The sequence below is a fragment of the Gorilla gorilla genome, chromosome 14, assembly GCF_029281585.2.
Source record: "Gorilla gorilla gorilla isolate KB3781 chromosome 14, NHGRI_mGorGor1-v2.1_pri, whole genome shotgun sequence".
Taxonomy (NCBI): domain Eukaryota; kingdom Metazoa; phylum Chordata; class Mammalia; order Primates; family Hominidae; genus Gorilla; species Gorilla gorilla.
Genome location: NC_073238.2, coordinates 127,083,441 through 127,110,551, shown reverse-complemented (window position 1 = coordinate 127,110,551; position 27,111 = coordinate 127,083,441). Strand labels below are relative to the sequence as shown.

The following is a 27,111-nucleotide window of genomic DNA, read 5'->3' as shown; positions in this document are numbered from 1 at the left end:
GATGTCATCTCTTCCATTGTCCTTCATCCACTGCCTCTCCCTTCCCCTCCTCCTCCGCCCCCTCCACCCCCCGGTCCATCTACCTCCCATCCCAGCCAGGAGCCATCACCTAAGTAGAAAAGGGGCCTCTGGAAAGGGGGCGGGGCCTTGACTCTTGGGTACCCTGCGCTTGAAGACGAACTCTGGGAAGGGGTTTTTCAGGGAGTTGGCCCCTTCCCCACCTGGCTGTATAACCTTCCTGTTCTTTTCTTCCCCTAACCGGTTGCCGCTCCCTCTCCTGAGATGTCAGGAAAGAGGGAGCCACCTGCGTCCTCCACAGTGGCCCCGGAAGCCTGGGGTTCCCAGCCCCAGAGCTCAGAGGCGAAGGAGGTGCTACAGCTCTGGTGACCACTGGTTGTTTCCCAGTCTTCTCCATGCCACCCTTTCCCAAAACAACAAAACAAAACAAAACAAACAAAAAAAATTGGGCCTGGCGCAGTGGTTCATGCCTGTAATCCCAGCACTTTGGGAAGCCGAGCGGGCGGATCACAAAGTCAGGAGATCAAGACTATCCTGGCTAACACGGGGAAACCCCGTCTCTACTGAAAAATACAACAAATTAGCCAGGCGTCCTGGTGGGCGCCTGTAGTCCCAGCTACTTGGGAGGCCGAGGCAGGAGAATGGCAGGAACCCGGGAGGCGGATCTTGCAGTGAGCCGAGATCGCGCCACTGCAGTCCAGTCTCAACAACAGAGCGAGACTCCGTCAAAAAAAAAAAAAAAAAAAAAATTGATTGGAACATCCTCCAACATGCAAGACTCTCAGTTCCTCAGAGTTCTACAGGAAGGATGGCAGAGTGCAGTTGCCCAGAGTTGAAGTCCCATCTCTGCCATTTGTTGGCTGTGTGACCAGGCACAAATCATTAATTTCTCTGAGCCTGTATTTTACCATCTGTTGCTATTGAGTAATAGTAGTGGACTATTTTCTATTTTTATTTTTATTTTATTTTATTTATTTATTTTTTTTGAGACGGAGTCTGGCCCTGTCACCCAGGCTGGAGTGCAGTGGCGTGATCTCGGCTCACTGCACCTATGCTTCCCGGGTTCAAGCGATTCTCCTGCCTCAGCTTCCTGAGTAGCTGGGACTACAGGCGCGCACCACCACACCCAGCTAATTTTTTTTTTTTTTTTTTTTTTAGTAGAGACAGGGTTTCACCATGTTGGCCAGGCTGGTCTCGAAGTCCTGAACTCAGGTGATGCACCCGCCTCGGCCTCCCAAAGTGCTGAGATTGCAGGCATGAGCCACTGCGCCTGGCCGAACATTTTTAATTTTTATTTTATTATTATTATTATTATTATTATTATTACTTTTTGAGATGGAGCTTTGTTTTTGTTGCCCAGGCTGAAGCACAATGGCGGGATCTTGGCTCACTGCAACCTCCGCCTCCTAGGATCAAGAGATTCTCCTGCCTTAGCCTCCCAAGTACCTGGGAGTATAGGCATGCACCACCACGCCCGACGATATTTTGTATTTTTAGTAGAGATGGGGTTTCTCCATGTTGGTCAGGCTGGTCTGGAACCCCTCACCTCAGCTGATCCACCCACAGCAGCCTCCGACAATTACAGGCGTGAGCCACCGCGCCCAGCCGTCCACCCTGTTCTCTACCAGAGTTCTGATACCGTGACTCTGTATAAAATGGTTTGGAAGCTGGACCCACCCTGTGTGAGTGTGGTTGTCCTGAGCCCACAGAAAGACACCTCCAGAGTGCGGATTGAGAAGCCTTTATTGTGGGAGGATCGGGGTGTCTGAGGGCCCCGGGAGTCGGGATGGACTTGGAAGGCTGGGGGGAGGGGCCTTTGAGGAAGAGGAGGCCTGGAAGCGGGGGTGATCACAGGTCAAGGGGTGGTCCTTGGGACCCCCGCAGTCAGTGGTGCTGCGGCGGCAGAGTGCACATTGACAGCTGAGAGCCACGGCGTAGGAGACCACGGGGTTCACGCCGCGCGGGCAGCCAGGGAGCCGGATGGACTCGAAGCGCACATCGCGGTAGTTGCACACCACCTGGGGCAGGGGCGGCAGGACCCCCTGCAGCACGCGGGTCTGGAAGCCGTGTGAGAGGGGGAATGAGCATGTGCCTGGGGCCAGCGCCTCGGCTGAGCTCCCCAGCTGCCCCCACAGGTCTGACTCAGGGGTCCAGGAAGCCCTCTGTTCCTGCCCTCCCACACCCCATTCCGCAGCCCCTGACCAGAGAGGCAGACCACCCTTCCTCCCCGGCTGCCTCTGTGGGTCTGGCCCTGAGGTGGCAGCACCTGCCCCGGCCCCGGGCAGCTCACCATGGTGGGGCAGTAGCCGGCACAGATGGTGGTGTTGACGGTGATGCACACGGGGCAGCCCTCCTTCTCGACAGCCAAGGTGGCATTGATGGGGCGGCACCGTGGCCGAAGCGTCTCCCTGGATGCCCATGTCCCGCCCATGCTCAGCAGCAGCCCCTGGGGCGAGGACACTGCTTCACCCGGGTCTGTGAGCACAGCCCTGAGCCCTGGCCTTCCCATCCCGCGTGGTACACCACCCACAAAGACCCAGAGACCCTTCCCGGCATCTCCTATTCAGGACCCACCACCCCGACACCTGCCTTTCAGAGCCCACCCCACAGCCCAGAGGACCTGAGATACCCCAACATTTCAGATCCCCACCCTCAGGAACTGCCCCACCTGAAGCTTACCGGGGGTCACGCTCCTCCAGAAAGAGGCCTCCTTCCACAGCTCACACGGGTCTGCCCCTTCTCATGCCAGTGATGGCCTGGAAGGACGTGGAAGGTGCCCAGGGGCCCTGCAGTCTTACCTGGAACATCTCCATCCTTGGTGCCTGGAAATGTGGATCTACCCTACCTTTGACATGTCTCTCTCTTAGCGGGATATCTTCCGCAAGCACTGGGGATGTGGACATGGAAAGTAAATTGAGTCTCCGTGGGGGAGTGAGACAGGGAGCGAGGGGTGTTGGACGCGGCACGGGAACCCGGCCCGAGTCAGCGGCCCCAATTGGCTGCTCTCTCTCAGATACAGTTCCCCTTCCTCCCTCCAGGGGGCGCCATGGAACGCAGGGCCCTCACTGGCCCTGGGGACTGGGTGACGTCAGGGGTGAGCCTCTCGTGATTGGCTCCACCACCCTGCGTAAGCTCAAAGGGCATAAAGGAGAGCCCCGACACCCGGAGCCATTGTGGCTCCGGCCGGTTGCGCCTGCCCTCGGGCCCTCAGGGAGGCGAGGGTTCGAGGTGCACGAGTTCGAGGCCAACCTGGTCCACATTGGTTGAAAAAAAAATTTTTTTTATCGTTCCCTATGTAACAACAATACATAAAGGGAGGACGCCTTGATAGGAAGAAATGACATCTTCCTACGTGTTTTTAAATTACTTCAATGTATGTTTTTTTTATTTTGGGAGACCGAGCCTTGCTCGGTCCTCGGGGGACCTCCCTGCCTCTCAGCCATGGCGGTTGTCACCTGTGGTAAACAGAATGGCGGGAGCAAGTGGGATGTCCCACTACTCGGGCTGAGGCAGGAGAATCACGGGAACCTAGGAGGTGGAACCTCCTCGCCCAGGAGGGGCGCGGCTTCGGACTTAGCTTCTGCCCAATGAGAGAGGGCCTCCCCGTGACTGTGCTGCCAGGTTAGCCACTTGACCCTGGTGCCCCCAACGAGGGATTCAGCCCGAGCCCCACCTCTCCCTTAGGGACCTCCGCCCACTCTACCCTCAAGCCAGGGTGCCCGGAGCGCTCCCCGGAAATGCGTGGGCTTCAGGTGATTTAACTGATTATTGAATAGGCCCGCAGGAGGTGTGTCCTGCCCCCGAAGCCGCAGCCTCGGAGAACATTATCTGGACTTAGTCCCTTTCCCGCGATGCCATCAAGCTGGACAATTTTAAGGTCTGTTTCTTTCCCAATGTAGGGTATAGGTTGGCACAGGGAAGAGGGCTAGAAACCTGACTTGAGCTCCCCGCCCAGGGCTGAACTCTCCAGCATCCTGATCACTTCTCATTCAACCTTGCTTATACTCCCCCCGTGATTGGTAGCTCTTTATCTCAAAACAGAATATTCTAAGCCAACCCCTGCCTGCTCTCACCAAGTAAGATTTCTCATTTGAACCCCAGCTCCCAGATACTTAAAGGCCTTCTGTAGACCATGTCCTCAAGGTCCCCTGGCCATCTGCTTGCATGTTCCAGTTTCTCTCCTCCCCCATCCACGTCGTGAAATGTGCCCTCCCACTCCCCAGGATGAGCAAGGTGGTGTCCTCTGTGACTGAGCAGTCAGCAACTTAACACCAAAGGTCACCAACGATCAAATCCATGAGAGTTGATCCGAGGAGTTATGTATTAGGGCTAAGAAAGAGTAAACACTCAGTAAATAGTGGCTATTATTATTATTATCATCATCATCATGATTACCCTCAAGTTTCCCTGGGAGAGCTCCTATTCAACCTTCAAAACCCCATGTTGTTGCACCCATCCTACAGAGATTGAGCTCAAATTCAGAGAGTTGTGATTTTGCAATGATTTGATGAGTTCCCCAACTGGGGTCCATCCGTAGAGCAGCTGGGCCAACCCTGAGGTCTCTCAGCATCCAGCTCTGTTCTTTTTCTGCCTGACCAGTTCCTGGGTATAAGTCTCAGGCCCGGCCAGTCCGGCTGAGGAGTGTGCAGACACAGGCAGTGCCAATTTGAATCCATCGCCAGTCCACACGGCCCTGGGCATCAGCGGTCAATGCCCGCACATAGGACTGCTTGGCCTTGCACTCAGACACCCAGTGCCCCCCGGTCCACACCCTGGCGGCAGCCCCTCCACCTACCCCTGGGCCACCTTCTTCAGAGTTATCGGCCTCGAAGCGGTGACAAAGAAGTGCTGGCGGAGGGAACTGCCGCCAGCCGCAGGCGCCTCGCCCAACACCTCCACCTCGAGCACACCCAAGTCCACAGCGGTCCGGGGGTCTGTCACCCAGACACTGACTGCATCACACACGGCCAGCCTCACCCTGATGACTCGCCGGTGAAGTATCGCTCACCTCACACTGGCTGCGGTTGGCCCGGGCGCCTGCTGACTCCCAAAAGGCCCCAGTCTCCAGCAGGAAGACCAGAGGGGGCCCGGCAGCGGCACCCCTAGACAGGACCACTCAGGGGGAAAGAAGGTCCTACTTTGGTTCAGGAAAAGGTGACAGTGCCGAGGGTGGGGTTAGGACCCCATTGACACACTGGGGAGGAAGAAAATGAGGGGGATGCAGAGGGAGCCTGGGGGAGCGGGAGCACCTCTCAGAGGACATGGAAACAGGGAAAAGGAGGCTGGGATTAGAGAAGAGGATAAACACTTCGGTGGGGACAGAAGTTTGGAACCCCAGGGGAGGCTTGCCTGCCAGGATTACGGGGAAGCCCTTGCTCTAGAAGTTTGGGGGACTCCATATATAGGACTTGCATCACACCCAACTTGTAGATTAAGAATAAATATTCAACAACTCCAGGTCAGGCACTATGCCTCACACCTGTAATCCCAGCACTTTGGGAGGCTGAGGCGGGTGGATGACTTGAGGTCAGGAGTTCGAGAGCAGCCTGGACAACATTGTGAAACAACATCTCTACTGTTAATACCAAAATCAGCCAGGCGTGGTGCTGCACGCCTGTGATCTCAGCTACTCGGGAGGCTGAGGCAGGAGAATCGCTTGAACCCGGGAGGGCCGAGATTGCAGTGAGCCAAGATCGTGTCACTGCACTTCCGCCTGGACAACACAGTGAGACTCTGTCTCAAAAAAAAAAAAAAAAAAAAAAATAAGGCCGGGCATGGTGGCTCACACTTGTAATCCCAGCATTGTCGGAGGCTGCAGTGGGCGGATCAGCTGAGGTGAGGAGTTCCAGACCAGCCTGACCAACATGGAGAAACCCCATCTCTACTAAAAATACAAAATATCCTCGGGCGTGGTGGTGCATGCTTATAATGCCAGGTACTTGGGAGGCTGAGGCAGGAGAATCGCTTGATCCCAGGAGGCGGAGTTTGCAGTGAGCCAAGATCGCGCCATTGCACTTCAGCTTGGGCAACAAAAACAAAGCTCCATCTTAAAAAAATAATAATAATAATCATAAAAAAGATAAAAATTGTTCGGCCGGGCACAGTGGCTCATGCCTGCAATCCCAGCACTATGGGACGCCGAGGCGGGTGCGTCACCTGAGGTCAGGACTTTGAGACTAGCCTGGCCAACGTGGTGAAACGCTGTGTCTACTAAAAAAATTACAAAAATTAGCTGGGTGTGGTGGTGCACGCCTGTAGTCCCAGCTACTCGGGAGGCTGAGGCAGGTGAATTGCTTGAACCCGGGAAGCATAGGTGCAGTGAGCCAAGATCGCGCCACTGCACTCCAGCCTGGGTGACAGGGTGAGACTCCATCTCAAAAAAAAAAAAAAAAAAAAGATGAAATAAAAATAAAAATAGAAAATAGTCAACTACTATTACTCAATAGCAACAGAGGGTAAAATACAGGCTCAGAGAAATTAATGCTTTGTGCCTGGACACATAGCCAGCAAATGGCAGAGATGGGACTTCACCTCTGGGCAACTGCACTCTGCCATCCTTCCCGTAGAACTCTGAGGAACCGAGAGTCTTGCATCTTGGAGGATGTTCCAACAACTTTTTTTTTTTTTTTTTTTTTTTTGAGGTGGGGTCTCACTCTCTCACCCAGACTGGACTGCAGTGGCTCGATCTCGGCTCACTGCAAGCTCTGCCTCCCGGGTTCAAGCCATTCTCCTGCCTCAGCCTCCCGAGTAGCTGGGACTGCAGGCGCCTGCCACCACGCCTGGCTAATTTGTTGTATTTTTTAGTAGAGACGGGGTTTCCCCGTGTTAGCCAGGATGGTATTGATCTGCTGTCCTTGCGATCTGCCCACCTCGGCCACCCAAAGTGCTGGGATTACAGGCATGAGCCACTGCGCCCGGCCCAATTTTTTTTTGTTTGTTTTGTTTTGTTTTGTTTTGTTGTTTTTTTTTTTGAAACAGAGTCTCACTCTGTCTGGCCAGGCTGGAGTACAGTGGCGCAATCCTGGCTCACTGTAACGCCTGTCTCCTGGTTTCAAGCGATTCTCCTGCCTCAGCCTTCTGAGTAACTGGAATTACAAGCGCCTGCCACCGTGCCCAGCTAATTTTTGTATTTTTAGTAGAGATGCAGTTTCACGACATTGGCCAGACTGGTCTCAAACTCCCAACCTCCAGTGATACTCCTGCCCTGGCCTCCCAGAGTGCTGGGATTATAGGCGTGAGACACCACGCCTGGCCCCAAACAAATTGCTTTAAGACGAGGTCTCCCAATGTTTCCCACTGCACTTGAACTCCTGGGCTCAAGCAATCCTCCTGCTGTGGCTCCTGAGTAGCTGGGACTACAGACTCAAGCCACCACGCCTGGCCACATTCCACAATTTAGAGAAAGTCCACAAGCTGGAATCCTAGGGAGACCCCAATTCACCTCAAAACTGCCACTAAGGAGGTAAAACGCTGCCCCTCTGAGGCAGGCTTCAGTTTCCCTGTGTGTGAAATTGACCTGGCGCTGGGAGAGGCTGTTGGAGGCGCGGATTTTGCAGTTTCCCTACAACATTCTGGAAGCCTGTGGTTCTGGGAAAGGGTGGCGTGGAGAAGACTGGGAAACAACCAGTGGTCACCAGAGCTGTAGCACCTCCTCCACCTCCGAGCTCTGGGGCTGGGAACCCCAGGCTTCGGGGCCCCTGTGGAGGACGCAGGTGGCCCCTTCTTTCCTGACATCTCAGGAGAGGGAGGGACAACCGGCTAGGGGAAGAAAAGCACAGGAAGGTTATACAGCCAGACGGGGAAGGGGCCAAATCTCTGAACAACCCCTTCCCCGAGTTCCTCTTCAAGTGCAGGGTACCCGAGAGTCAAGGCCCCGCCCCCTTTCCAGAGGCCCCTTTTCTACCCAGGTGACGGGTCCTAGCTGGGATGGGAGGCAGATGGACGGAGGGGAGCGGGGAGGAGGGGAAGGGAGAGGCAGTGGATGAAGGAGGATGGAAGAGATGACATCCCCCTCGGCCCATTCATCCCATTCAGGTCCCCAAGCCGCCCCCCACCCGCACCTGCACTGCCAGTGCCAACGTCAGAGGGAGGAAGAGGGAGCTCGGCTTAGAAGGCTGAGGCCCTGCCCCCTGGGCCACACCGATCATGTGGCCTTCCTTCTCCCCACAGAAGGCCAGACCATGGACACCTCCTGAGCTGGAGGTCATCCTCCATCTCCACCCTGTTTTCTCTTTCTTTCTTTCCTTCTTTCTTTCTTTCTTTCTTTCTTTTTTTTTTGAGATGGAGTCTCGCTCTGTCATGGAGGCTGGCGTGCAGTGGCGCGATCTCTGCTCACTGCAAGCTCCCCCTCCTAGGTTCACTCCATTCTCCTGCCTCAGCCTCCCAAGCAGCTTGGACTACAGGGGCCCGCGAGCAAGCCCAGATAAGTTTTTGTATTTTTAGTAGAGACGGGGTTTCACCGTGTTAGCCAGGAAGGTCTCGATTCCCTGACCACATGATCCACCCGCCTCCGCCTCCCAAAGTGGTGGGATTACAGGAGCGCAGCACCACGCCCAGCTAATTTTGGTATTATCAGTAGAGATGTTATTTCACAGTGTTGGCCAGGCTGCTCTTGAACTCCTGACCTCAAGTCAACCACCCGCCTCAGCCTCCCAAAGTGCTGGGACTACAGGTGTGAGCCATAGTGCCTGACCTGGAGTAGTTGAATATTTATTCTTAATCTACAAGTTGGGTGTGATGCAAGTCCTGTACATGGAGTCGCCCAAACGTCTAGAACAAGGGCTTCCCCATAATCCTGGCAGGCAGGCCTCCCCTGGGGTTCCAAACTTCTGTCCCCACTGAAGTGTTTATCCTCTTCTCTAATCCCAGCCTCCTTTTCCCTGTTTCCATGTCCTCTGAGAGGTGCTCCCGCTCCCCCAGGCTCCCTCTGCATCCCCCTCATTTTCTTCCTCCCCAGTGTGTCATTGGAGTCCTAACCCCCACCCTTGACATTGTCCCCTTTTCCTACTCCAAAGTGGGACCTTCTTTTCCCCCGAGTGGTCCTGTCTAGGGGTGCCGCTGCCGGGCCCCCTCTGGTCTTCCTGCTGGAGACTGGGGCCTTTTGGGAGTCAGCAGGCACCCGGGCCAACCGCAGCCAGTGTGGGGTGAGCGATACTTCACCGGCGAGTCATCAGGGTGAGGCTGGCCGTGTGCGATGCAGTCAGTGTCTGGGTGACAGACCCCCGGACCGCTGTGGACTTGGGTGTGCTCGAGGTGGAGGTGTTGGGCGAGGCGCCTGCAGCTGGCGGCAGTTCCCTCCGCCAGCACTTCTTTGTCACCTGCATCAAGGCCGATAACTCTGAAGAAGGTGGCCCAGGGGTAGGTGGAGGGGCTGCCGCCGGCGTGTGGACCGGGGGGCACTGGGTGTCTGAGTGCAAGGCCAAGCAGTCCTATGTGCGGGCATTGACCGCTGATGCCCAGGGCCGTGTGGACTGGCGATGGATTCAAATTGGCACTGCCTGTGTCTGCACACTCCTCAGCCGGACTGGCCGGGCCTGAGACTTATACCCAGGAACTGGTCAGGCAGAAAAAGAACAGAGCTGGATGCTGAGAGACCTCAGGGTTGGCCCAGCTGCTCTACGGATGGACCCCAGTTGGGGAACTCATCAAATCATTGCAAAATCACAACTCTCTGAATTTGAGCTCAATCTCTGTAGGATGGGTGCAACAACATGGGGTTTTGAAGGTTGAATAGGAGCTCTCCCAGGGAAACTTGAGGGTAATCATGATGATGATGATAATAATAATAATAGCCACTATTTACTGAGTGTTTACTCTTTCTTAGCCCTAACACATAACTCCTCGGATCAACTCTCATGGATTTGATCATTGGTGACCTTTGGTGTTAAGTTGCTGACTGCTCAGTCACAGAGGACACCACCTTGCTCATCCTGGGGAGTGGGAGGGCACATTTCACGACGTGGATGGGGGAGGAGAGAAACTGGAACATGCAAGCAGATGGCCAGGGGACCTTGAGGACATGGTCTACAGAAGGCCTTTAAGTATCTGGGAGCTGGGGTTCAAATGAGAAATCTTACTTGGTGAGAGCAGGCAGGGGTTGGCTTAGAATATTCTGTTTTGAGATAAAGAGCTACCAATCACGGGGGGAGTATAAGCAAGGTTGAATGAGAAGTGATCAGGATGCTGGAGAGTTCAGCCCTGGGCGGGGAGCTCAAGTCAGGTTTCTAGCCCTCTTCCCTGTGCCAACCTATACCCTACATTGGGAAAGAAACAGACCTTAAAATTGTCCAGCTTGATGGCATCGCGGGAAAGGGACTAAGTCCAGATAATGTTCTCCGAGGCTGCGGCTTCGGGGGCAGGACACACCTCCTGCGGGCCTATTCAATAATCAGTTAAATCACCTGAAGCCCACGCATTTCCGGGGAGCGCTCCGGGCACCCTGGCTTGAGGGTAGAGTGGGCGGAGGTCCCTAAGGGAGAGGTGGGGCTCGGGCTGAATCCCTCGTTGGGGGCACCAGGGTCAAGTGGCTAACCTGGCAGCACAGTCACGGGGAGGCCCTCTCTCATTGGGCAGAAGCTAAGTCCGAAGCCGCGCCCCTCCTGGGCGAGGAGGTTCCACCTCCTAGGTTCCCGTGATTCTCCTGCCTCAGCCCGAGTAGTGGGACATCCCACTTGCTCCCGCCATTCTGTTTACCACAGGTGACAACCGCCATGGCTGAGAGGCAGGGAGGTCCCCCGAGGACCGAGCAAGGCTCGGTCTCCCAAAATAAAAAAAACATACATTGAAGTAATTTAAAAACACGTAGGAAGATGTCATTTCTTCCTATCAAGGCGTCCTCCCTTTATGTATTGTTGTTACATAGGGAACGATAAAAAAATTTTTTTTTCAACCAATGTGGACCAGGTTGGCCTCGAACTCGTGCACCTCGAACCCTCGCCTCCCTGAGGGCCCGAGGGCAGGCGCAACCGGCCGGAGCCACAATGGCTCCGGGTGTCGGGGCTCTCCTTTATGCCCTTTGAGCTTACGCAGGGTGGTGGAGCCAATCACGAGAGGCTCACCCCTGACGTCACCCAGTCCCCAGGGCCAGTGAGGGCCCTGCGTTCCATGGCGCCCCCTGGAGGGAGGAAGGGGAACTGTATCTGAGAGAGAGCAGCCAATTGGGGCCGCTGACTCGGGCCGGGTTCCCGTGCCGCGTCCAACACCCCTCGCTCCCTGTCTCACTCCCCCACGGAGACTCAATTTACTTTCCATGTCCACATCCCCAGTGCTTGCGGAAGATATCCCGCTAAGAGAGAGACATGTCAAAGGTAGGGTAGATCCACATTTCCAGGCACCAAGGATGGAGATGTTCCAGGTAAGACTGCAGGGCCCCTGGGCACCTTCCACGTCCTTCCAGGCCATCACTGGCATGAGAAGGGGCAGACCCGTGTGAGCTGTGGAAGGAGGCCTCTTTCTGGAGGAGCGTGACCCCCGGTAAGCTTCAGGTGGGGCAGTTCCTGAGGGTGGGGATCTGAAATGTTGGGGTATCTCAGGTCCTCTGGGCTGTGGGGTGGGCTCTGAAAGGCAGGTGTCGGGGTGGTGGGTCCTGAATAGGAGATGCCGGGAAGGGTCTCTGGGTCTTTGTGGGTGGTGTACCACGCGGGATGGGAAGGCCAGGGCTCAGGGCTGTGCTCACAGACCCGGGTGAAGCAGTGTCCTCGCCCCAGGGGCTGCTGCTGAGCATGGGCGGGACATGGGCATCCAGGGAGACGCTTCGGCCACGGTGCCGCCCCATCAATGCCACCTTGGCTGTCGAGAAGGAGGGCTGCCCCGTGTGCATCACCGTCAACACCACCATCTGTGCCGGCTACTGCCCCACCATGGTGAGCTGCCCGGGGCCGGGGCAGGTGCTGCCACCTCAGGGCCAGACCCACAGAGGCAGCCGGGGAGGAAGGGTGGTCTGCCTCTCTGGTCAGGGGCTGCGGAATGGGGTGTGGGAGGGCAGGAACAGAGGGCTTCCTGGACCCCTGAGTCAGACCTGTGGGGGCAGCTGGGGAGCTCAGCCGAGGCGCTGGCCCCAGGCACATGCTCATTCCCCCTCTCACACGGCTTCCAGACCCGCGTGCTGCAGGGGGTCCTGCCGCCCCTGCCCCAGGTGGTGTGCAACTACCGCGATGTGCGCTTCGAGTCCATCCGGCTCCCTGGCTGCCCGCGCGGCGTGAACCCCGTGGTCTCCTACGCCGTGGCTCTCAGCTGTCAATGTGCACTCTGCCGCCGCAGCACCACTGACTGCGGGGGTCCCAAGGACCACCCCTTGACCTGTGATCACCCCCGCTTCCAGGCCTCCTCTTCCTCAAAGGCCCCTCCCCCCAGCCTTCCAAGTCCATCCCGACTCCCGGGGCCCTCAGACACCCCGATCCTCCCACAATAAAGGCTTCTCAATCCGCACTCTGGAGGTGTCTTTCTGTGGGCTCAGGACAACCACACTCACACAGGGTGGGTCCAGCTTCCAAACCATTTTATACAGAGTCACGGTATCAGAACTCTGGTAGAGAACAGGGTGGACGGCTGGGCGCGGTGGCTCACGCCTGTAATTGTCGGAGGCTGCTGTGGGTGGATCAGCTGAGGTGAGGGGTTCCAGACCAGCCTGACCAACATGGAGAAACCCCATCTCTACTAAAAATACAAAATATCGTCGGGCGTGGTGGTGCATGCCTATACTCCCAGGTACTTGGGAGGCTAAGGCAGGAGAATCTCTTGATCCTAGGAGGCGGAGGTTGCAGTGAGCCAAGATCCCGCCATTGTGCTTCAGCCTGGGCAACAAAAACAAAGCTCCATCTCAAAAAGTAATAATAATAATAATAATAATAAAATAAAAATTAAAAATGTTCGGCCAGGCGCAGTGGCTCATGCCTGCAATCTCAGCACTTTGGGAGGCCGAGGCGGGTGCATCACCTGAGTTCAGGACTTCGAGACCAGCCTGGCCAACATGGTGAAACCCTGTCTCTACTAAAAAAAAAAAAAAAAAAAAATTAGCTGGGTGTGGTGGTGCGCGCCTGTAGTCCCAGCTACTCAGGAAGCTGAGGCAGGAGAATCGCTTGAACCCGGGAAGCATAGGTGCAGTGAGCCGAGATCACGCCACTGCACTCCAGCCTGGGTGACAGGGCCAGACTCCGTCTCAAAAAAAATAAATAAATAAAATAAAATAAAAATAAAAATAGAAAATAGTCCACTACTATTACTCAATAGCAACAGATGGTAAAATACAGGCTCAGAGAAATTAATGATTTGTGCCTGGTCACACAGCCAACAAATGGCAGAGATGGGACTTCAACTCTGGGCAACTGCACTCTGCCATCCTTCCTGTAGAACTCTGAGGAACTGAGAGTCTTGCATGTTGGAGGATGTTCCAATCAATTTTTTTTTTTTTTTTTTTTTTGACGGAGTCTCGCTCTGTTGTTGAGACTGGACTGCAGTGGCGCGATCTCGGCTCACTGCAAGATCCGCCTCCCGGGTTCCTGCCATTCTCCTGCCTCGGCCTCCCAAGTAGCTGGGACTACAGGCGCCCACCAGGACGCCTGGCTAATTTGTTGTATTTTTCAGTAGAGACGGGGTTTCCCCGTGTTAGCCAGGATAGTCTTGATCTCCTGACTTTGTGATCCGCCCGCTCGGCTTCCCAAAGTGCTGGGATTACAGGCATGAACCACTGCGCCAGGCCCAATTTTTTTTGTTTGTTTTGTTTTGTTTTGTTGTTTTGGGAAAGGGTGGCATGGAGAAGACTGGGAAACAACCAGTGGTCACCAGAGCTGTAGCACCTCCTTCGCCTCTGAGCTCTGGGGCTGGGAACCCCAGGCTTCCGGGGCCACTGTGGAGGACGCAGGTGGCTCCCTCTTTCCTGACATCTCAGGAGAGGGAGCGGCAACCGGTTAGGGGAAGAAAAGAACAGGAAGGTTATACAGCCAGGTGGGGAAGGGGCCAACTCCCTGAAAAACCCCTTCCCAGAGTTCGTCTTCAAGCGCAGGGTACCCAAGAGTCAAGGCCCCGCCCCCTTTCCAGAGGCCCCTTTTCTACTTAGGTGATGGCTCCTGGCTGGGATGGGAGGTAGATGGACCGGGGGGTGGAGGGGGCGGAGGAGGAGGGGAAGGGAGAGGCAGTGGATGAAGGACAATGGAAGAGATGACATCCCACTTGGCTCATTCATCCCATTCAGGTCCCCAAGCCCCCACCTGGACTGCCAGTGCCAACCTCAGAGGGAGGAAGAGGGAGCTCGGCTTAGAAGGCTGAGGCCCTGCCCCCTGGGCCACACCAATCGTGTGGCCTTCCTTCTCCCCACGGAAGGCCAGACCATGGACACCTCCTGAGCTGGATGTCATCCCCCATCTCCACCCTCTTTTCTTTTTCTTTCTTTCTTTCTTTTTTTTTTTGAGATGGAGTCTCGCTCTGTCGTGCAGGCTGGAGTGCAGTGGCGTGATCTCTGCTCACCGCAACCTCCCGCTCCCAGGTTCACTCCATTCCCCTGCAAGCGCCCGCCACCAAGGCCGGATAACTTTCCGTATTTTTAGTAGAGACGGGGTTTCACCGTGTTAGCCAGGATGGTCTCGATCTCCTGACCTCATGATCCACCCGCCTCGGCCTCCCAAAGTGGTGGGATTACAGGCGTGAGCCACCGCGCCCAGCCGTCCACCCTGTTCTCTACCAGAGTTCTGATACCGTGACTCTGTATAAAATGGTTTGGAAGCTGGACCCACCCTGTGTGAGTGTGGTTGTCCTGAGCCCACAGAAAGACACCTCCAGAGTGCGGATTGAGAAGCCTTTATTGTGGGAGGATCGGGGTGTCTGAGGGCCCCGGGAGTCGGGATGGACTTGGAAGGCTGGGGGGAGGGGCCTTTGAGGAAGAGGAGGCCTGGAAGCGGGGGTGATCACAGGTCAAGGGGTGGTCCTTGGGACCCCCGCAGTCAGTGGTGCTGCGGCGGCAGAGTGCACATTGACAGCTGAGAGCCACGGCGTAGGAGACCACGGGGTTCACGCCGCGCGGGCAGCCAGGGAGCCGGATGGACTCGAAGCGCACATCGCGGTAGTTGCACACCACCTGGGGCAGGGGCGGCAGGACCCCCTGCAGCACGCGGGTCTGGAAGCCGTGTGAGAGGGGGAATGAGCATGTGCCTGGGGCCAGCGCCTCGGCTGAGCTCCCCAGCTGCCCCCACAGGTCTGACTCAGGGGTCCAGGAAGCCCTCTGTTCCTGCCCTCCCACACCCCATTCCGCAGCCCCTGACCAGAGAGGCAGACCACCCTTCCTCCCCGGCTGCCTCTGTGGGTCTGGCCCTGAGGTGGCAGCACCTGCCCCGGCCCCGGGCAGCTCACCATGGTGGGGCAGTAGCCGGCACAGATGGTGGTGTTGACGGTGATGCACACGGGGCAGCCCTCCTTCTCGACAGCCAAGGTGGCATTGATGGGGCGGCACCGTGGCCGAAGCGTCTCCCTGGATGCCCATGTCCCGCCCATGCTCAGCAGCAGCCCCTGGGGCGAGGACACTGCTTCACCCGGGTCTGTGAGCACAGCCCTGAGCCCTGGCCTTCCCATCCCGCGTGGTACACCACCCACAAAGACCCAGAGACCCTTCCCGGCATCTCCTATTCAGGACCCACCACCCCGACACCTGCCTTTCAGAGCCCACCCCACAGCCCAGAGGACCTGAGATACCCCAACATTTCAGATCCCCACCCTCAGGAACTGCCCCACCTGAAGCTTACCGGGGGTCACGCTCCTCCAGAAAGAGGCCTCCTTCCACAGCTCACACGGGTCTGCCCCTTCTCATGCCAGTGATGGCCTGGAAGGACGTGGAAGGTGCCCAGGGGCCCTGCAGTCTTACCTGGAACATCTCCATCCTTGGTGCCTGGAAATGTGGATCTACCCTACCTTTGACATGTCTCTCTCTTAGCGGGATATCTTCCGCAAGCACTGGGGATGTGGACATGGAAAGTAAATTGAGTCTCCGTGGGGGAGTGAGACAGGGAGCGAGGGGTGTTGGACGCGGCACGGGAACCCGGCCCGAGTCAGCGGCCCCAATTGGCTGCTCTCTCTCAGATACAGTTCCCCTTCCTCCCTCCAGGGGGCGCCATGGAACGCAGGGCCCTCACTGGCCCTGGGGACTGGGTGACGTCAGGGGTGAGCCTCTCGTGATTGGCTCCACCACCCTGCGTAAGCTCAAAGGGCATAAAGGAGAGCCCCGACACCCGGAGCCATTGTGGCTCCGGCCGGTTGCGCCTGCCCTCGGGCCCTCAGGGAGGCGAGGGTTCGAGGTGCACGAGTTCGAGGCCAACCTGGTCCACATTGGTTGAAAAAAAAATTTTTTTATCGTTCCCTATGTAACAACAATACATAAAGGGAGGACGCCTTGATAGGAAGAAATGACATCTTCCTACGTGTTTTTAAATTACTTCAATGTATGTTTTTTTTATTTTGGGAGACCGAGCCTTGCTCGGTCCTCGGGGGACCTCCCTGCCTCTCAGCCATGGCGGTTGTCACCTGTGGTAAACAGAATGGCGGGAGCAAGTGGGATGTCCCACTACTCGGGCTGAGGCAGGAGAATCACGGGAACCTAGGAGGTGGAACCTCCTCGCCCAGGAGGGGCGCGGCTTCGGACTTAGCTTCTGCCCAATGAGAGAGGGCCTCCCCGTGACTGTGCTGCCAGGTTAGCCACTTGACCCTGGTGCCCCCAACGAGGGATTCAGCCCGAGCCCCACCTCTCCCTTAGGGACCTCCGCCCACTCTACCCTCAAGCCAGGGTGCCCGGAGCGCTCCCCGGAAATGCGTGGGCTTCAGGTGATTTAACTGATTATTGAATAGGCCCGCAGGAGGTGTGTCCTGCCCCCGAAGCCGCAGCCTCGGAGAACATTATCTGGACTTAGTCCCTTTCCCGCGATGCCATCAAGCTGGACAATTTTAAGGTCTGTTTCTTTCCCAATGTAGGGTATAGGTTGGCACAGGGAAGAGGGCTAGAAACCTGACTTGAGCTCCCCGCCCAGGGCTGAACTCTCCAGCATCCTGATCACTTCTCATTCAACCTTGCTTATACTCCCCCCGTGATTGGTAGCTCTTTATCTCAAAACAGAATATTCTAAGCCAACCCCTGCCTGCTCTCACCAAGTAAGATTTCTCATTTGAACCCCAGCTCCCAGATACTTAAAGGCCTTCTGTAGACCATGTCCTCAAGGTCCCCTGGCCATCTGCTTGCATGTTCCAGTTTCTCTCCTCCCCCATCCACGTCGTGAAATGTGCCCTCCCACTCCCCAGGATGAGCAAGGTGGTGTCCTCTGTGACTGAGCAGTCAGCAACTTAACACCAAAGGTCACCAATGATCAAATCCATGAGAGTTGATCCGAGGAGTTATGTGTTAGGGCTAAGAAAGAGTAAACACTCAGTAAATAGTGGCTATTATTATTATTATCATCATCATCATGATTACCCTCAAGTTTCCCTGGGAGAGCTCCTATTCAACCTTCAAAACCCCATGTTGTTGCACCCATCCTACAGAGATTGAGCTCAAATTCAGAGAGTTGTGATTTTGCAATGATTTGATGAGTTCCCCAACTGGGGTCCATCCGTAGAGCAGCTGGGCCAACCCTGAGGTCTCTCAGCATCCAGCTCTGTTCTTTTTCTGCCTGACCAGTTCCTGGGTATAAGTCTCAGGCCCGGCCAGTCCGGCTGAGGAGTGTGCAGACACAGGCAGTGCCAATTTGAATCCATCGCCAGTCCACACGGCCCTGGGCATCAGCGGTCAATGCCCGCACATAGGACTGCTTGGCCTTGCACTCAGACACCCAGTGCCCCCCGGTCCACACGCCGGCGGCAGCCCCTCCACCTACCCCTGGGCCACCTTCTTCAGAGTTATCGGCCTTGATGCAGGTGACAAAGAAGTGCTGGCGGAGGGAACTGCCGCCAGCTGCAGGCGCCTCGCCCAACACCTCCACCTCGAGCACACCCAAGTCCACAGCGGTCCGGGGGTCTGTCACCCAGACACTGACTGCATCGCACACGGCCAGCCTCACCCTGATGACTCGCCGGTGAAGTATCGCTCACCCCACACTGGCTGCGGTTGGCCCGGGTGCCTGCTGACTCCCAAAAGGCCCCAGTCTCCAGCAGGAAGACCAGAGGGGGCCCGGCAGCGGCACCCCTAGACAGGACCACTCGGGGGAAAAGAAGGTCCCACTTTGGAGTAGGAAAAGGGGACAATGTCAAGGGTGGGGGTTAGGACTCCAATGACACACTGGGGAGGAAGAAAATGAGGGGGATGCAGAGGGAGCCTGGGGGAGCGGGAGCACCTCTCAGAGGACATGGAAACAGGGAAAAGGAGGCTGGGATTAGAGAAGAGGATAAACACTTCAGTGGGGACAGAAGTTTGGAACCCCAGGGGAGGCCTGCCTGCCAGGATTATGGGGAAGCCCTTGTTCTAGACGTTTGGGCGACTCCATGTACAGGACTTGCATCACACCCAACTTGTAGATTAAGAATAAATATTCAACTACTCCAGGTCAGGCACTATGGCTCACACCTGTAGTCCCAGCACTTTGGGAGGCTGAGGCGGGTGGTTGACTTGAGGTCAGGAGTTCAAGAGCAGCCTGGCCAACACTGTGAAATAACATCTCTACTGATAATACCAAAATTAGCTGGGCGTGGTGCTGCGCTCCTGTAATCCCACCACTTTGGGAGGCGGAGGCGGGTGGATCATGTGGTCAGGGAATCGAGACCTTCCTGGCTAACACGGTGAAACCCCGTCTCTACTAAAAATACAAAAACTTATCTGGGCTTGCTCGCGGGCCCCTGTAGTCCAAGCTGCTTGGGAGGCTGAGGCAGGAGAATGGAGTGAACCTAGGAGGGGGAGCTTGCAGTGAGCAGAGATCGCGCCACTGCACGCCAGCCTCCATGACAGAGCGAGACTCCATCTCAAAAAAAAAAGAAAGAAAGAAAGAAAGAAAGAAGGAAAGAAAGAAAGAGAAAACAGGGTGGAGATGGAGGATGACCTCCAGCTCAGGAGGTGTCCATGGTCTGGCCTTCTGTGGGGAGAAGGAAGGCCACATGATCGGTGTGGCCCAGGGGGCAGGGCCTCAGCCTTCTAAGCCGAGCTCCCTCTTCCTCCCTCTGACGTTGGCACTGGCAGTGCAGGTGCGGGTGGGGGGCGGCTTGGGGACCTGAATGGGATGAATGGGCCGAGGGGGATGTCATCTCTTCCATCCTCCTTCATCCACTGCCTCTCCCTTCCCCTCCTCCCCGCTCCCCTCCGTCCATCTGCCTCCCATCCCAGCTAGGACCCGTCACCTGGGTAGAAAAGGGGCCTCTGGAAAGGGGGCGGGGCCTTGACTCTCGGGTACCCTGCACTTGAAGAGGAACTCGGGGAAGGGGTTGTTCAGAGATTTGGCCCCTTCCCCGTCTGGCTGTATAACCTTCCTGTGCTTTTCTTCCCCTAGCCGGTTGTCCCTCCCTCTCCTGAGATGTCAGGAAAGAAGGGGCCACCTGCGTCCTCCACAGGGGCCCCGAAGCCTGGGGTTCCCAGCCCCAGAGCTCGGAGGTGGAGGAGGTGCTACAGCTCTGGTGACCACTGGTTGTTTCCCAGTCTTCTCCACGCCACCCTTTCCCAGAACCACAGGCTTCCAGAATGTTGTAGGGAAACTGCAAAATCCGCGCCTCCAACAGCCTCTCCCAGCGCCAGGTCAATTTCACACACAGGGAAACTGAAGCCTGCCTCAGAGGGGCAGCGTTTTACCTCCTTAGTGGCAGTTTTGAGGTGAATTGGGGTCTCCCTAGGATTCCAGCTTGTGGACTTTCTCTAAATTGTGGAATGTGGCCAGGCGTGGTGGCTTGAGTCTGTAGTCCCAGCTACTCAGGAGCCACAGCAGGAGGATTGCTTGAGCCCAGGAGTTCAAGTGCAGTGGGAAACATTGGGAGACCTCGTCTTAAAGCAATTTGTTTGGGGCCAGGCGTGGTGTCTCACGCCTATAATCCCAGCACTCTGGGAGGCCAGGGCAGGAGTATCACTGGAGGTTGGGAGTTTGAGACCAGTCTGGCCAATGTCGTGAAACTGCATCTCTACTAAAAATACAAAAATTAGCTGGGCACGGTGGCAGGCGCTTGTAATTCCAGTTACTCAGAAGGCTGAGGCAGGAGAATCGCTTGAAACCAGGAGACAGGCGTTACAGTGAGCCAGGATTGCGCCACTGTACTCCAGCCTGGCCAGACAGAGTGAGACTCTGTTTCAAAAAAAAAAACAACAAAACAAAACAAAACAAAACAAACAAAAAAAAATTGGGCCGGGCGCAGTGGCTCATGCCTGTAATCCCAGCACTTTGGGTGGCCGAGGTGGGCAGATCGCAAGGACAGCAGATCAATACCATCCTGGCTAACACGGGGAAACCCCGTCTCTACTAAAAAATACAACAAATTAGCCAGGCGTGGTGGCAGGCGCCTGCAGTCCCAGCTACTCGGGAGGCTGAGGCAGGAGAATGGCTTGAACCCGGGAGGCAGAGCTTGCAGTGAGCCGAGATCGAGCCACTGCAGTCCAGTCTGGGTGAGAGAGTGAGACCCCACCTCAAAAAAAAAAAAAAAAAAAAAAAAGTTGTTGGAACATCCTCCAAGATGCAAGACTCTCGGTTCCTCAGAGTTCTACGGGAAGGATGGCAGAGTGCAGTTGCCCAGAGGTGAAGTCCCATCTCTGCCATTTGCTGGCTATGTGTCCAGGCACAAAGCATTAATTTCTCTGAGCCTGTATTTTACCCTCTGTTGCTATTGAGTAATAGTAGTTGACTATTTTCTATTTTTATTTTTATTTCATCTTTTTTTTTTTTTTTTTTTTGAGATGGAGTCTCACCCTGTCACCCAGGCTGGAGTGCAGTGGCGCGATCTTGGCTCACTGCACCTATGCTTCCCGGGTTCAAGCAATTCACCTGCCTCAGCCTCCCGAGTAGCTGGGACTACAGGCGTGCACCACCACACCCAGCTAATTTTTGTAATTTTTTTAGTAGACACAGCGTTTCACCACGTTGGCCAGGCTAGTCTCAAAGTCCTGACCTCAGGTGACGCACCCGCCTCGGCGTCCCATAGTGCTGGGATTGCAGGCATGAGCCACTGTGCCCGGCCGAACAATTTTTATCTTTTTTATGATTATTATTATTATTTTTTTAAGATGGAGCTTTGTTTTTGTTGCCCAAGCTGAAGTGCAATGGCGCGATCTTGGCTCACTGCAAACTCCGCCTCCTGGGATCAAGCGATTCTCCTGCCTCAGCCTCCCAAGTACCTGGCATTATAAGCATGCACCACCACGCCCGAGGATATTTTGTATTTTTAGTAGAGATGGGGTTTCTCCATGTTGGTCAGGCTGGTCTGGAACTCCTCACCTCAGCTGATCCGCCCACTGCAGCCTCCGACAATGCTGGGATTACAAGTGTGAGCCACCATGCCCGGCCTTATTTTTTTTTTTTTTTTTTTTTTTGAGACAGAGTCTCACTGTGTTGTCCAGGCGGAAGTGCAGTGACACGATCTTGGCTCACTGCAATCTCGGCCCTCCCGGGTTCAAGCGATTCTCCTGCCTCAGCCTCCCGAGTAGCTGAGATCACAGGCGTGCAGCACCACGCCTGGCTGATTTTGGTATTAACAGTAGAGATGTTGTTTCACAATGTTGTCCAGGCTGCTCTCGAACTCCTGACCTCAAGTCATCCACCCGCCTCAGCCTCCCAAAGTGCTGGGATTACAGGTGTGAGGCATAGTGCCTGACCTGGAGTTGTTGAATATTTATTCTTAATCTACAAGTTGGGTGTGATGCAAGTCCTATATATGGAGTCCCCCAAACTTCTAGAGCAAGGGCTTCCCCGTAATCCTGGCAGGCAAGCCTCCCCTGGGGTTCCAAACTTCTGTCCCCACCGAAGTGTTTATCCTCTTCTCTAATCCCAGCCTCCTTTTCCCTGTTTCCATGTCCTCTGAGAGGTGCTCCCGCTCCCCCAGGCTCCCTCTGCATCCCCCTCATTTTCTTCCTCCCCAGTGTGTCAATGGGGTCCTAACCCCACCCTCGGCACTGTCACCTTTTCCTGAACCAAAGTAGGACCTTCTTTCCCCCTGAGTGGTCCTGTCTAGGGGTGCCGCTGCCGGGCCCCCTCTGGTCTTCCTGCTGGAGACTGGGGCCTTTTGGGAGTCAGCAGGCGCCCGGGCCAACCGCAGCCAGTGTGAGGTGAGCGATACTTCACCGGCGAGTCATCAGGGTGAGGCTGGCCGTGTGTGATGCAGTCAGTGTCTGGGTGACAGACCCCCGGACCGCTGTGGACTTGGGTGTGCTCGAGGTGGAGGTGTTGGGCGAGGCGCCTGCGGCTGGCGGCAGTTCCCTCCGCCAGCACTTCTTTGTCACCGCTTCGAGGCCGATAACTCTGAAGAAGGTGGCCCAGGGGTAGGTGGAGGGGCTGCCGCCAGGGTGTGGACCGGGGGGCACTGGGTGTCTGAGTGCAAGGCCAAGCAGTCCTATGTGCGGGCATTGACCGCTGATGCCCAGGGCCGTGTGGACTGGCGATGGATTCAAATTGGCACTGCCTGTGTCTGCACACTCCTCAGCCGGACTGGCCGGGCCTGAGACTTATACCCAGGAACTGGTCAGGCAGAAAAAGAACAGAGCTGGATGCTGAGAGACCTCAGGGTTGGCCCAGCTGCTCTACGGATGGACCCCAGTTGGGGAACTCATCAAATCATTGCAAAATCACAACTCTCTGAATTTGAGCTCAATCTCTGTAGGATGGGTGCAACAACATGGGGTTTTGAAGGTTGAATAGGAGCTCTCCCAGGGAAACTTGAGGGTAATCATGATGATGATGATAATAATAATAATAGCCACTATTTACTGAGTGTTTACTCTTTCTTAGCCCTAATACATAACTCCTCGGATCAACTCTCATGGATTTGATCGTTGGTGACCTTTGGTGTTAAGTTGCTGACTGCTCAGTCACAGAGGACACCACCTTGCTCATCCTGGGGAGTGGGAGGGCACATTTCACGACGTGGATGGGGGAGGAGAGAAACTGGAACATGCAAGCAGATGGCCAGGGGACCTTGAGGACATGGTCTACAGAAGGCCTTTAAGTATCTGGGAGCTGGGGTTCAAATGAGAAATCTTACTTGGTGAGAGCAGGCAGGGGTTGGCTTAGAATATTCTGTTTTGAGATAAAGAGCTACCAATCACGGGGGGAGTATAAGCAAGGTTGAATGAGAAGTGATCAGGATGCTGGAGAGTTCAGCCCTGGGCGGGGAGCTCAAGTCAGGTTTCTAGCCCTCTTCCCTGTGCCAACCTATACCCTACATTGGGAAAGAAACAGACCTTAAAATTGTCCAGCTTGATGGCATCGCGGGAAAGGGACTAAGTCCAGATAATGTTCTCCGAGGCTGCGGCTTCGGGGGCAGGACACACCTCCTGCGGGCCTATTCAATAATCAGTTAAATCACCTGAAGCCCACGCATTTCCGGGGAGCGCTCCGGGCACCCTGGCTTGAGGGTAGAGTGGGCGGAGGTCCCTAAGGGAGAGGTGGGGCTCGGGCTGAATCCCTCGTTGGGGGCACCAGGGTCAAGTGGCTAACCTGGCAGCACAGTCACGGGGAGGCCCTCTCTCATTGGGCAGAAGCTAAGTCCGAAGCCGCGCCCCTCCTGGGCGAGGAGGTTCCACCTCCTAGGTTCCCGTGATTCTCCTGCCTCAGCCCGAGTAGTGGGACATCCCACTTGCTCCCGCCATTCTGTTTACCACAGGTGACAACCGCCATGGCTGAGAGGCAGGGAGGTCCCCCGAGGACCGAGCAAGGCTCGGTCTCCCAAAATAAAAAAAACATACATTGAAGTAATTTAAAAACACGTAGGAAGATGTCATTTCTTCCTATCAAGGCGTCCTCCCTTTATGTATTGTTGTTACATAGGGAACGATAAAAAAAATTTTTTTTTCAACCAATGTGGACCAGGTTGGCCTCGAACTCGTGCACCTCGAACCCTCGCCTCCCTGAGGGCCCGAGGGCAGGCGCAACCGGCCGGAGCCACAATGGCTCCGGGTGTCGGGGCTCTCCTTTATGCCCTTTGAGCTTACGCAGGGTGGTGGAGCCAATCACGAGAGGCTCACCCCTGACGTCACCCAGTCCCCAGGGCCAGTGAGGGCCCTGCGTTCCATGGCGCCCCCTGGAGGGAGGAAGGGGAACTGTATCTGAGAGAGAGCAGCCAATTGGGGCCGCTGACTCGGGCCGGGTTCCCGTGCCGCGTCCAACACCCCTCGCTCCCTGTCTCACTCCCCCACGGAGACTCAATTTACTTTCCATGTCCACATCCCCAGTGCTTGCGGAAGATATCCCGCTAAGAGAGAGACATGTCAAAGGTAGGGTAGATCCACATTTCCAGGCACCAAGGATGGAGATGTTCCAGGTAAGACTGCAGGGCCCCTGGGCACCTTCCACGTCCTTCCAGGCCATCACTGGCATGAGAAGGGGCAGACCCGTGTGAGCTGTGGAAGGAGGCCTCTTTCTGGAGGAGCGTGACCCCCGGTAAGCTTCAGGTGGGGCAGTTCCTGAGGGTGGGGATCTGAAATGTTGGGGTATCTCAGGTCCTCTGGGCTGTGGGGTGGGCTCTGAAAGGCAGGTGTCGGGGTGGTGGGTCCTGAATAGGAGATGCCGGGAAGGGTCTCTGGGTCTTTGTGGGTGGTGTACCACGCGGGATGGGAAGGCCAGGGCTCAGGGCTGTGCTCACAGACCCGGGTGAAGCAGTGTCCTCGCCCCAGGGGCTGCTGCTGAGCATGGGCGGGACATGGGCATCCAGGGAGACGCTTCGGCCACGGTGCCGCCCCATCAATGCCACCTTGGCTGTCGAGAAGGAGGGCTGCCCCGTGTGCATCACCGTCAACACCACCATCTGTGCCGGCTACTGCCCCACCATGGTGAGCTGCCCGGGGCCGGGGCAGGTGCTGCCACCTCAGGGCCAGACCCACAGAGGCAGCCGGGGAGGAAGGGTGGTCTGCCTCTCTGGTCAGGGGCTGCGGAATGGGGTGTGGGAGGGCAGGAACAGAGGGCTTCCTGGACCCCTGAGTCAGACCTGTGGGGGCAGCTGGGGAGCTCAGCCGAGGCGCTGGCCCCAGGCACATGCTCATTCCCCCTCTCACACGGCTTCCAGACCCGCGTGCTGCAGGGGGTCCTGCCGCCCCTGCCCCAGGTGGTGTGCAACTACCGCGATGTGCGCTTCGAGTCCATCCGGCTCCCTGGCTGCCCGCGCGGCGTGAACCCCGTGGTCTCCTACGCCGTGGCTCTCAGCTGTCAATGTGCACTCTGCCGCCGCAGCACCACTGACTGCGGGGGTCCCAAGGACCACCCCTTGACCTGTGATCACCCCCGCTTCCAGGCCTCCTCTTCCTCAAAGGCCCCTCCCCCCAGCCTTCCAAGTCCATCCCGACTCCCGGGGCCCTCAGACACCCCGATCCTCCCACAATAAAGGCTTCTCAATCCGCACTCTGGAGGTGTCTTTCTGTGGGCTCAGGACAACCACACTCACACAGGGTGGGTCCAGCTTCCAAACCATTTTATACAGAGTCACGGTATCAGAACTCTGGTAGAGAACAGGGTGGACGGCTGGGCGCGGTGGCTCACGCCTGTAATTGTCGGAGGCTGCTGTGGGTGGATCAGCTGAGGTGAGGGGTTCCAGACCAGCCTGACCAACATGGAGAAACCCCATCTCTACTAAAAATACAAAATATCGTCGGGCGTGGTGGTGCATGCCTATACTCCCAGGTACTTGGGAGGCTAAGGCAGGAGAATCTCTTGATCCTAGGAGGCGGAGGTTGCAGTGAGCCAAGATCCCGCCATTGTGCTTCAGCCTGGGCAACAAAAACAAAGCTCCATCTCAAAAAGTAATAATAATAATAATAATAATAATAATAAAATAAAAATTAAAAATGTTCGGCCAGGCGCAGTGGCTCATGCCTGCAATCTCAGCACTTTGGGAGGCCGAGGCGGGTGCATCACCTGAGTTCAGGACTTCGAGACCAGCCTGGCCAACATGGTGAAACCCTGTCTCTACTAAAAAAAAAAAAAAAAAAAAAATTAGCTGGGTGTGGTGGTGCGCGCCTGTAGTCCCAGCTACTCAGGAAGCTGAGGCAGGAGAATCGCTTGAACCCGGGAAGCATAGGTGCAGTGAGCCGAGATCACGCCACTGCACTCCAGCCTGGGTGACAGGGCCAGACTCCGTCTCAAAAAAAATAAATAAATAAAATAAAATAAAAATAAAAATAGAAAATAGTCCACTACTATTACTCAATAGCAACAGATGGTAAAATACAGGCTCAGAGAAATTAATGATTTGTGCCTGGTCACACAGCCAACAAATGGCAGAGATGGGACTTCAACTCTGGGCAACTGCACTCTGCCATCCTTCCTGTAGAACTCTGAGGAACTGAGAGTCTTGCATGTTGGAGGATGTTCCAATCAATTTTTTTTTTTTTTTTTTTTTTGACGGAGTCTCGCTCTGTTGTTGAGACTGGACTGCAGTGGCGCGATCTCGGCTCACTGCAAGATCCGCCTCCCGGGTTCCTGCCATTCTCCTGCCTCGGCCTCCCAAGTAGCTGGGACTACAGGCGCCCACCAGGACGCCTGGCTAATTTGTTGTATTTTTCAGTAGAGACGGGGTTTCCCCGTGTTAGCCAGGATAGTCTTGATCTCCTGACTTTGTGATCCGCCCGCTCGGCTTCCCAAAGTGCTGGGATTACAGGCATGAACCACTGCGCCAGGCCCAATTTTTTTTGTTTGTTTTGTTTTGTTTTGTTGTTTTGGGAAAGGGTGGCATGGAGAAGACTGGGAAACAACCAGTGGTCACCAGAGCTGTAGCACCTCCTTCGCCTCTGAGCTCTGGGGCTGGGAACCCCAGGCTTCCGGGGCCACTGTGGAGGACGCAGGTGGCTCCCTCTTTCCTGACATCTCAGGAGAGGGAGCGGCAACCGGTTAGGGGAAGAAAAGAACAGGAAGGTTATACAGCCAGGTGGGGAAGGGGCCAACTCCCTGAAAAACCCCTTCCCAGAGTTCGTCTTCAAGCGCAGGGTACCCAAGAGTCAAGGCCCCGCCCCCTTTCCAGAGG

General features: G+C 55.8%; 4 protein-coding genes and 2 pseudogenes across 11 annotated transcripts; 3 read left to right on the top strand and 3 right to left on the bottom strand.

Annotated features, from left to right (window-relative positions):
* Window positions 1–1,743: 1,743 nt before the first annotated feature.
* Window positions 1,744–4,976, bottom strand: LOC129526104 (choriogonadotropin subunit beta 7-like). 3 transcript variants are annotated; one of them, XM_055359489.2, is made up of 5 exons: window positions 4,814–4,976; window positions 2,864–2,905; window positions 2,698–2,774; window positions 2,309–2,464; window positions 1,744–2,075 (listed from the first exon to the last, which is right to left on the bottom strand). In XM_055359489.2, exons 4-5 carry the CDS (start codon window positions 2,447–2,449, stop codon window positions 1,761–1,763), a joined length of 456 nt encoding a protein of 151 aa, XP_055215464.1. In that variant the 5' UTR covers window positions 2,450–2,464; window positions 2,698–2,774; window positions 2,864–2,905; window positions 4,814–4,976; the 3' UTR covers window positions 1,744–1,760. The 3 variants fall into 3 exon arrangements, with proteins under 3 accessions (XP_055215464.1, XP_063553640.1, XP_055215463.1); XM_063697570.1 differs by lacking the exon at window positions 4,814–4,976 and adding an exon at window positions 4,092–4,217; XM_055359488.2 differs by having other exon boundaries at window positions 2,698–2,905; window positions 4,814–4,975.
* Window positions 3,756–9,799, top strand: LOC134756993 (neurotrophin-4-like; annotated as a pseudogene).
* Window positions 9,231–12,444, top strand: LOC129526152 (choriogonadotropin subunit beta 7-like). Of its 2 annotated transcripts, none has more exons than XM_055359633.2 (5): window positions 9,231–9,375; window positions 11,283–11,324; window positions 11,414–11,490; window positions 11,724–11,879; window positions 12,113–12,444. In XM_055359633.2, the coding sequence occupies exons 4-5, from the start codon at window positions 11,739–11,741 to the stop codon at window positions 12,425–12,427; spliced, it is 456 nt and encodes a 151-aa protein (XP_055215608.1). In that variant the 5' UTR covers window positions 9,231–9,375; window positions 11,283–11,324; window positions 11,414–11,490; window positions 11,724–11,738; the 3' UTR covers window positions 12,428–12,444. The 2 variants fall into 2 exon arrangements, with proteins under 2 accessions (XP_055215608.1, XP_063553639.1); XM_063697569.1 differs by lacking the exon at window positions 9,231–9,375 and adding an exon at window positions 9,972–10,097.
* A 2,348-nt stretch (window positions 12,445–14,792) lies between these two features.
* LOC129526208 (choriogonadotropin subunit beta 7-like) lies at window positions 14,793–18,006 on the bottom strand. Of its 2 annotated transcripts, none has more exons than XM_055359777.2 (5): window positions 17,862–18,006; window positions 15,913–15,954; window positions 15,747–15,823; window positions 15,358–15,513; window positions 14,793–15,124 (listed from the first exon to the last, which is right to left on the bottom strand). In XM_055359777.2, the coding sequence occupies exons 4-5, from the start codon at window positions 15,496–15,498 to the stop codon at window positions 14,810–14,812; spliced, it is 456 nt and encodes a 151-aa protein (XP_055215752.1). In that variant the 5' UTR covers window positions 15,499–15,513; window positions 15,747–15,823; window positions 15,913–15,954; window positions 17,862–18,006; the 3' UTR covers window positions 14,793–14,809. The 2 variants fall into 2 exon arrangements, with proteins under 2 accessions (XP_055215752.1, XP_063553638.1); XM_063697568.1 differs by lacking the exon at window positions 17,862–18,006 and adding an exon at window positions 17,140–17,265.
* Window positions 17,438–23,481, bottom strand: LOC134756992 (neurotrophin-4-like; annotated as a pseudogene).
* LOC129526113 (choriogonadotropin subunit beta 7-like) lies at window positions 22,267–25,493 on the top strand. Of its 4 annotated transcripts, none has more exons than XM_055359510.2 (5): window positions 22,267–22,423; window positions 24,332–24,373; window positions 24,463–24,539; window positions 24,773–24,928; window positions 25,162–25,493. In XM_055359510.2, exons 4-5 carry the CDS (start codon window positions 24,788–24,790, stop codon window positions 25,474–25,476), a joined length of 456 nt encoding a protein of 151 aa, XP_055215485.1. In that variant the 5' UTR covers window positions 22,267–22,423; window positions 24,332–24,373; window positions 24,463–24,539; window positions 24,773–24,787; the 3' UTR covers window positions 25,477–25,493. The 4 variants fall into 4 exon arrangements, with proteins under 4 accessions (XP_055215485.1, XP_055215484.1, XP_063553637.1 ...); XM_063697567.1 differs by lacking the exon at window positions 22,267–22,423 and adding an exon at window positions 23,020–23,145; XM_055359509.2 differs by having other exon boundaries at window positions 24,332–24,539.
* The last annotated feature ends 1,618 nt before the right edge of the window (window positions 25,494–27,111 follow it).